The sequence below is a fragment of the Alligator sinensis genome, unplaced genomic scaffold (assembly GCF_000455745.1).
Source record: "Alligator sinensis unplaced genomic scaffold, ASM45574v1 scaffold451_1, whole genome shotgun sequence".
In the NCBI taxonomy this organism is placed as follows: Eukaryota; Metazoa; Chordata; order Crocodylia; family Alligatoridae; genus Alligator; species Alligator sinensis.
In genome coordinates, this window is record NW_005842097.1 from 594,229 (window position 1) to 603,984 (window position 9,756).

At 46.7% G+C, this 9,756-nt stretch overlaps 1 protein-coding gene across 1 annotated transcript in view; it reads left to right on the top strand.

The window, feature by feature from the left end:
• PLXND1 (plexin D1) overlaps positions 1-9,756 on the top strand; it is a 92,299-nt gene that overhangs the window by 49,494 nt on the left and 33,049 nt on the right. The window contains exons 17-21 of the mRNA XM_025204790.1: positions 1,489-1,579; positions 2,006-2,281; positions 2,949-3,098; positions 8,083-8,197; positions 9,201-9,308. Coding sequence (XP_025060575.1) covers positions 1,489-1,579; positions 2,006-2,281; positions 2,949-3,098; positions 8,083-8,197; positions 9,201-9,308 — 740 coding nt within the window. The remainder of the gene's footprint in view (positions 1-1,488; positions 1,580-2,005; positions 2,282-2,948; positions 3,099-8,082; positions 8,198-9,200; positions 9,309-9,756) is intronic.

The following is a 9,756-nucleotide window of genomic DNA, read 5'->3' on the forward strand; positions in this document are numbered from 1 at the left end:
TGCAGGTATCTGAGAATATACATCATTAATTAGGAATTAGTTTGGCTTATGACATTGCTAACCTCATCAGCATTAGCAGGAATAAAGGTGTTTAAAATGAACTGTGGATCCTAAATGGTTTCACAGACACAGGAAGCAATCGAGTCATTGTCCACCTGAGTGTAGAAGGTCCACTGTATTAGCACGGCTAAAGCACTCCAGCATCCATAGCCAATAGCACATAAAGGAATGGCCTGGCCAGCATCACACCCAGTTATCTCTGAGGCCCCGGCCCAGCTGACTGTGCACCCATTTACAGCTGGGCTGCCTGTGGGCAGCCTGCAGCACAAGTCCAGAATGAAGCTGGAATTCATTCCTTTGGAGCTGTAGTGGGGTACCTCAGTCACTCGGCCACCAGTCCTCAACTGCAGACCTGCGTGCTAACACCACACGAGGACTTGGAGCATCTTAAAGACTCAAGTAGAAGGGCCCTGGATACAATACTCCCGAATATAATGAAATCTGTAGAGCTGCGAGGGAGAAGTCAATATCCCTCTCCCCCTCCAGTCCTCAGCCTGGTTCCCTGATATACCACCTCATTAAAGCAAATACAATTGGAGTGGGTAAATGAAAGGCCCTGTGCAGACAGTGCAGAGCAAAGCTGGGACATTGTTGCTACTAACTGGAGGGGAAGAGCCACTTCTGCATCCCCTCCCCACCAGTAATGCGTGCAGCAGAGCCGTCTTGTTACTCCGTTTAATTGATTGCACATTGATGGTGCCACATTTCACATTCCAGAGGCATCAGGTCCAAAATGCAAAATAATTTTTGCAGTTTTTTTCTAAATCAAAAAAGGGGTTTGGGAGACACAGGCTTTGTCTCAGTGCCTTGGGCTACTTGGCTCCCTAAGTACTGAGCCCTTCATGGATGAACCAAGAGAATAAGTGCATGAACTGGTGTCCAGCGAGTTGTAGGTTAACACTTACATTGCCATTTCCCAGGAAGCCTACTCCATTGAAACACTGTGAGGCACCTGGCACACGTACACTTTTATCTGTCTATACTCGATGAGCCAAGCAAGTACACTTGAACAGTCTATTCCTTGACCTGCCTGGCAGCAGAACAGCTTCATTTTATCTGCCTGTGCCTGGTTTCCCCAGAAACCTCTGGATATATCAATACCCTGCCAGGAGCACTCTCAAGATTACTGTCAAGCATGCTCCCTACCAGCCTACCCATTCCCACTGCTCATGTGCCAGACCTAGAGATATGGCAGCAAAGTACCCAAAGGGTGCCCAAACTGCCTCTGTCAACCACCTCAGAGGCAGAGATCTCTACTTCAGGACAATGGGAAGTGAGGCCCTCAGCATGGCTGAGCGGGTGGGTAGGGTGTGCCCCGGTCAACACTTTTGAGCACACCAAAGACACAGTAAAGGCAGGACTCGCATGTCATCGGCAATACCTACTCTCACATTCTCATCTGTTTTTTTTTCCTTCCATTTTTTTCAGTGGAGGCAGAATCATCACCCTGGAAGGAAATGGGTTTGGGATGGTTCAGAATGTGTCAATGGTGGTTCACGGCATTGGAAAAGAAAAAACAGTAAGCATCCTTCCTTACCATAGTATTAGAAGAGGGCCTGGGTCTGCAGGCCTGGCTATAGGAGATATTCTGAATAATAGTACAACCTGTACATGGTCCCTAACCCTCACTGCTGATTGGGGTTGTAGCTAGGATGAATCTGTTATGATCCTTAGCTCAGGAGTGTGACAGACCTAATTTATGCCCACGCACTGTAATTATTATCATCTATGATGTTTACAGTGCCATCACTTGCCTGGTTCATGAGGGTGCCTAGCTTTGTGATTGGCACACACAGCTGCTTGTCAATCATGGCTAAGTAGAGCAACCCTATCTGAGGTAGCCTCCCACTGGGTAAAGTCCCTGGGCCTGTCAGGACAGTTGCTGACATGGATACACCCAAGTCTCGTCCACATGTTTGATGTGCATGCTTTTTCCTACTTTCAGAACTGTAAGGTTCACACCGACACTGTGATTACCTGCCCCTCTCCAGCTGCCTCCAACCTCACCACAGGAAGCAAGCCAGCACCTGTGGACTTCTACATCAATGAGCGCCTCTACGCCGATGACAGGCCAGCTCCCGATGAGGACATGTACCCCGAGGAGGCCATGCACATCAGCAAATTCAGCCTGGAATACTATGCTGACCCTCAGTTCTTCACAGCCAGGAAGGAGAAGTGGATCAAACACCATCCCGGGGAGCCCCTGACTCTGGTTATACATGTAAGAGACTGACACTGACAGGGCATCCTGACTTCTTGGCACCGAGATGTAGCCATGTCCTTGTAGGGAAGCTGTTCTGTGGGCAGAGTGCCTAGACACCATGGCAATGAGTGCCTTAGGAATGCAATCAGGAAGGGGTGAGGAGTGGATGTGGCTGGAATTAATTGGTGGCTGGCACTGGGAGGAAGAGATTCACAGGAGAGTGGCCAACTCATTCCTGAAGATAGTCCTACGTTTTGATGAGTCTCCAGTCTTCTCCTGAGCAGATCAAAGAACTGGGAGTGTCCCTTCTTTCTAACTTCATGCATTCACCAACATGCTATCTAGGCACCATCTCCTTTATTCCTTTTCCTCCCCAATCCCTGGCAGGGTCTTAGTACATTTGCTGCATACAAAGAGAGCAAATCAAAAGCAGTATTTTCCAGGCTTCATCAGGGCATTTTTCCCCTCTACATCACATGCTGAGAAATGGTGAGGGACCGGAAACAGGACAACGGGGGAAGGTGAGAGGGTGGGTGACTGGAAGGGCTTGCAGAGCTGGAGAGGCAGCAGGAGATGAAGCAAGTGTAACCAGGGCTCTCTCTGAAAAGGCCAGTGCATACAGGCCTAGCACTTTGGAGAACGACTAATTCATTTTGTCTTCCCAATTTTGTTTTTTTGGAACTAGAAAGAGTCTGACAACCTGGGCCTGGAAAGCAGCGAGTACCAAGTGAAAATTGGCCTCATTTCCTGTGAGATACAGATTGTTTCTGACAGAGTCATTCACTGCTCAGTCAATGAGTCGCTGAGCACCTCGGAAAGACAGCTGCCCGTGACGGTGAGTACTGGCCACCAGGAAGCAGTGAGCTTGCCAGGCAAGAATCCTCATTGTTTTAAATTTCATGCTTATCCTGACATCCTCAGGATTCACTGAACACCAGCCTGGCCAAATGTTCTAGGGAGTGTACAAAGACAAGTGCAAAGTGCTGCACCTGGGCAAAAAGAACCACCGACACTTACAGGTTGGGGGGTGACCTTCTCAGCAGCACAGCAGCAGAAAGAAATCTTGGAGTCATAGTTGACTCCAAGATGAACATGAGTCGTCAATGTGACAAAGTGATTAACAAGGCTAATCGCAATTTATCGTGGATTAGCAGATGCATGATGAATAGGTCCAGGGAGGTGATGCTTCCCCTCTATGCGGCACTGATCAGACCGCAGTTGGAGTACTGTGTCTGGTTTTGGGCGCTGCACTTCAAGAGGGATGCGGAGAATCATGAGAGGGTTCAGAGGAGGCCACTTGTATGGTCAGAGGCCTGCAGGCAAGGCCCTACAAGGAGAGACTGAGGGACCTAGACCTCTTCAGCCTACCCAAGAGAAGGCTGAGAGGTGATATTGTGGCTGCCGCAGCAGGAAATAGGAGATGCTCTGTTTACTAGGGCACCCTCTGGAGAAACTAGGAACAATGGCCACAAATTGACAGAGCAGATTTAGGTTGGACATTAGAAAGAACTTCTTCACAGTAAGGGTTGCCAGAATCTGGAATGGGCTTCCAAGGGAGGTGGTGCTCTCCCCTAGCTTGGAGGTCTTTAAGAGGAGGCTGGACATGCGCTTTCCTGCCCAAGGCAGGGGGTTGGACTCAATGATCTACTGAGGTCCCTTCCGACCCTAACATCTATGAATCTATGAATCTACTGTATTCTTCAGTGGCTGAGGAGGATGGACTAATTGAAGGCTGTTTCCATCTCTCATTTCCATTGGTGAAATACTGAGTGGTGCTGACCCCCACCCCTTCAGTTGGAGTTACTAGAGATGAAAACCGCTCAGGGTTTTGCCTAATGATTGAATGATATAAAAAACACTGAGAAAAGCAGCTGTTAGTCTGTGGGCGACTGAGCAGATCCAGTCAGATGCCTGCAGCTGGTCCTGCTGGGTTAGTCTGAGAACCATGGGATTTCACTGTACATTGCAGAGGGAGATTCCTTGGTCCCAGCAGTTCAGGGTAAAATCCCACTGTTTTTGCTGGCTCATGTGACATGAATTTGGGGATTCCAAGTTCAGTTTACAGTCTTAGTCATTGGGATCCCTTGTTACCAGTCTCAGCAGAATTGCTGTGAAGAGCACAGAGACCTAAGCTAAACTCTCCTCACTTGGACTGGGGTCCTGGCAGTATCGCCGGGGGGTGGATTGCAGTGAGCACAGCACTAGGATGCTTGCAGCTGTAAATCTTATGGGCAATGAAATGGTTGCTTTTCCCCAACACTAATCTCACTTCTGTGCCCCTTCTCAGTCTCACGGATCTCAAGGATCAGGAACTCTTGATTGTTCCTGGGATGGTTTACACTTACCAGTCTTCATTACTTCTTTTATCCAGAGGGCGTCCCTAATTACGTTCCTTTGCTTTCAGTTTCTTTCTTTTCATATCCAGTACCTTGGCTTCTCAGAGGCCAGTCTAAAGCTGTTCACAGTTGGAGACAATATCTCCATCTGTGTCAGTGGCCTGAGAACCTGTAGTCTCCTTCCCAGCTGAGTCTTTTTCCAGTAAATGTGTTAATATTGAATTGGCAAGAACAAGCAGCATGGGCAAGGAGTGAGAAGGTACAGAGGGATTTGAGGAATCTGTGGCCTGCTATTGCCCAGAAGCAGATTACCTCAGCAAAAATACCCGTTGCTTCTATGGGGGAAGGTTTCTTATTTGTTGTGTATAGCCTTTGCACATGAAACTGTTACAAGGATCCAAAACAAAAGCAGAAGTAACAACTCAAAATTTCCTAAGCCATTTTAATGGAAATGCTGAAGGGGGAAATTCCTGTTGTTTTTTTTTAATGAGAACTGAAAGCCTGGAGAAATCTTCTTTTAAGTGGGCTTGTGATGAACAGCTTGCTAGATTTGGTTTTGACAGAAAACATTCTGGGTAATGCCCTAGAGATTCATAAGCAAACACAGTTTCCTAAGCAAAAGAGGACAACAACACTTTACTAAAATAACAGCTGGTTATGAACCATATACCAGCAATAGAGGTGCAAGCAGACCTGTATGCAGCTATTATACCTTCAAATGTGGATTGAGTTATATGCTGCTGACTAACTTCATATGCAACAAGTTCCTTTTAGCATATAAATTAATAGGACCTATTAATATTGGGCCAGATTTATAAAAAGGTTTGTGCCCAATTCCCATTACAGATGAGTCAATGCAAAATTTGCACCCAATTCATTACTGGTGTAGATGCTCCTGTGTGGATGATTAAATAGGAGATATGCAGCTACAGTTGGTCATTAGCTCTCTGAATGTTTGGATTTACCCCCCATAATTTGTTGTGAGGTCAGTCATTGCATTACATGGAAAGGCTGTGACCTGTTATGGGTAAAATTCTCTGATCCCTAAGATCACTGAACTAATCTGCAAATCTTCCATTGACGTCAGTGGATATTTCCCCAGATGGGAAGAGAAGCCTGAGAGACGCATCCTACATCACCATTCTACAGCCCCACCATGTGGTAGAGTCAGGAAACTTTGCCGTTTAACCCTGACCTTAATTTCCTTTGGCCCATAGACACACACCTATAAAACGTCTATTGAATAGAGATCTACCAAAAAACCCGAAGGCCTTTGGAGACCTTCAAACCTGCTTTTGTTTGTCACAGAATCATTTAAACACTGAATCTAGGATGTGTACTACCTGGCAATAATGCAAGATTGGGGGCAGGTGGACTGATATAAAACCTCCAGAATGTGCACTGCTAATTCATCTCTCCCCATAAGACATTTTTAGGCAAAATACAGGAAAATCCTCCCTACAGTGTGTACTGCTTCTTACTGCCTGACACTGGATAGGCTTATGGATGCATGCATGCACTAAAGCCTGTAAGTATGGTGTGTAAGTGTATAGGCAAGCGTAGGCACGTGAGCATGCACACACTTGTATATCATAACAACCCATGCCTTTTTTATTCATTTTCTTATTTAGATTATAAAAACTATAGCTAGCTGATGATCCCTTTTCTGCCACCTACAACAGGGCTATTATATTACTCAACACCATTTTACAGCACCAGGGTAGTAGCAAAATTGCTCCCATTGAAAATGACTGATTTCTGACACACTTTGTACTGAAATATATCTTGTCTGAAAAGCTGCCTAGTGGTAGATTCAGTTTTGATAGGTAGGTAGAAGCCAACTCATGGCCCAGAGCAGGGAGCGAAGAGGAGTAATTGTGCAGCCCAGCATTGATGGTCAGAGGCAGTATTGATGAGCATGGGAATCATGCTACCTCCAGGAGTCACAGGGCTGTATGTGGAGCAGTGCTTTATGGTAGGAACAGTGTAACATGCTCTTTTCCCCTCATAGTGCCTAGCTGGTGCCAAGGAGCAGGAGGAGGGCTCTGCCAGGCCCAGTTCCCCCCTGTAATGTCAGCCTAGGACAGGGGGGATTCTTTCTCTGCAGTCCTAGCAGGCAGAGCTGGCCCCATCCTTACAGCCCTGCCCTGCTTCTACATGCTATACAAGGCTAGTTACTCATCATCCAGCCCATAGCCTGTATCCCATCCCTCAGCTGCAGTGTGACTGAGACAGGAAGTTTTCAGTAGATCTTTACATCACCCCCTCTCCTGAAGCTCGCTCGAATTTCTGCTCTTGTTTCTCTCTCAGTTCTCATTCCATTGGAGAAGTAAAATTCCCATTTCCAGAAGTGAAACCACCATGCACACTCAAGAGTTCCCATTGCCCTGATGAAGCTGTTTTCCTTTTGGCCCTCCATCCTCTCCCCCCTACCCAAGATCTCACAACCCTTCATAAAAAGTAATGAGTTAAACCTCACAGCTGCCCTGCAAGGTGCAAGAATGCTATTGTCCCCATTGTCCAAGGGGAGAAAACTGAGGTCTAGAGGGATTAGGTGTCACAGGAAGCCACAATGTCATGGGAAGTGTGAAGTACATGCCTGGGTTGGACCCATGGTCTCTTGACTCTCCGGTTGTGTGTCTGAACCACAATATGGTTGTTCCCCTAGTTAATAGTACAGTTATTGAGTTTTCATTTTCCAGTTTAATTTTTTTCTTTCTGTGACTTTCAAGTCTCCTCACCCTGACATGTGGTAGGGGCAGAGAGTACATCGGGCCTGGAGTTAAAGGGACACTGGCAAAGTGGGTGGTGGCTGAAGGCAGTCTGCTAATAAAGGAGGAACACATGGTACCTTGTATAATTTTAAGTTCTTTGGAACAGGAATTTCTTTAATTCTGTGACAGCAGGGAACATTTAGAGATGGTCTATTAAGAGAGGAGGCCCTTTAATAAGGCATGTCCCTTGGACAAGTTTCACAGTATGGAGTGAATTAACTAATGTGTCTGTGCCCCCTGGCTTCTATTGGGAAGGACCTAACCCTTACATATCCTGAGATACTGGAGGGAGTTTCTCACTTAGCACCCCAGGAGTCCACAGGACTCCTGCATCTGCCACTAGCTGGCAGCCGTCAGCCTCAGTGGGGTATATATGTGTCACTGGAAGCAGGCCAGATGGTGCAGCAGGCTTAGACTTGCCTTGTCACACCAGCTTACACTAGCACAACTGCAAAAGTGTTGTTTCCATTTTATGGTGCGCATAAGAGGAACTGGGTCTATTCCATGCATGTAGACCACCCCACCCTGCAGGCATTGGTAGTGGTGGGTACAGTGTAGGGCCCCTCGTGAAGACTGAGTACTGCTGAGACAACATGCGGTTAGCTCCCTTTTTTTGGTGGGTATTTCCGCTGCATGGTCTGGTTCCTCTTGTGTTCCTAGCCACTTGTTAACTTACCACGTGACCTCTTTTCTCCCTCTCCTTCCCTAGATCCAAGTGGGGAAGTTCAACCAGACGATTGCTATGCTGCACCTCGGGGGAGGCGAGACAGCCATCATCGTCTCCATAGTCATCTGCAGCGTCTTGCTGCTTGTATCTGTTGTGGGTAAGGGAATGGAGAGTCCTGAACTCTTTTGCTGCATGGCAGTGTTCACACACATGGGATAACTTGCCCACACAGCTTCATTTCAGAGCCAAAACCAAGATCTGTCTCTGAAAACCTGTGAACTCTGGGCATCTTTTAAATCTTAAACCAGATCAAAATTCAACAAATGATTTCTCTTTTCATAATGGTCCAAGCCTGTACCCTGAATCTAAGTTCCCCAGAATTGTACCTGGATCTGAACCTGAATTTAGTTTGAACCCTTTTCTAGTTCAGAGCCTCTTTCTCTATCCCTCAAACACCTCATGGAGGTAAATCATATCTAACTGGGGGAAAGGAAAATGAAGAGAGCTAGGATCTGTTCACATCATAAGGATCGTAAGATTGGGTTCACTGCTTCATATCTAGAGGAGACAATTCAATCTACTAGCCTAGGCTGTGTTCTCATTAGAAGCTGTTCAAAACAGCTGCGTCCTCTGGCCAGTTCATTTTTTTGCCACATGCCCAGAATGACTGCAGAAAGAAAAGCATTGGGTCACAGTCAATGAGGTGTTCCCAATAAGGATTTCATTTATTTTTAATAAAAATTATTATATACAGTATTTATTAAAGAAACCACAGATCATTGGAAACATATTTCTGGAGGCCTAGGACCTCTTAATGGACACACATATTATACAGCAGGTGTTACATCTTTTTACATATATTTTTATTAATCAGCTGGAATGTATTAATGTACAGTAGGTCTTGCAATATAGGTAACTTCCAGACCTAAATTTAAGAGGACAGTTGTGGTGTGATCATTAAATTCCAGCTGGTTTGACTTAACTTGTGGATAATCAAAAGCTATCTGATCAGATTTCATAGTGGTTAAGCCAAAAACTTCCAATTTTTTATACATAAAGGTGCATTCCCCTTAGGGGCCCTCACCAGTTTAGGTTCAAGTGACCAAAGGACCCTTTGTTACTTCCCATCTGAAATCTCTTTTTCCCCCTCTCTTCCACAGCCTTGTTTGTGTTTTGCACAAAGAGCCGCAGGGCAGAGCGCTACTGGCAAAAAACACTGCTCCAAATGGAAGAAATGGAGTCCCAGATCCGTGAGGAAATCCGAAAGGGTGAGTAGCTTTGATCTGTGATGCTATTAACAAGGTGCAGGAGAGGGGAAAGGCCACAGTGGGGGAGAGGTGACACCTTTCCAGGTTCTCAGGATCCCCAGGATCCTCATCAGACTGTCATCTTTTGCTGCAAAACTGAAATCAGAATCATTCGTAACAGTCGGGGATGGGATAGGATGGGGAAAGGTGTTCTCCTCACACACAAAGATGGGGATGTGAGATCCACCATGCATAATGATACTGAGCTGCAGCAGAGAGCTGCTAGAATAGGGGTGGGCAAGGTCCCTCAGTCCCGCCTGGCCCAGGTGCTGGCTGGCTTGTGATGCGTCTGGCTGCCCCCAGGCATGCAGCAGGGCTCAGGTGGCTCCATGGCTGGACTGCATTTCTAGGCAGCCCAGGCAGCCATGGCTCACTGGGTGCGACCCCCCGGCCCTCGCCCCCTGGGCCT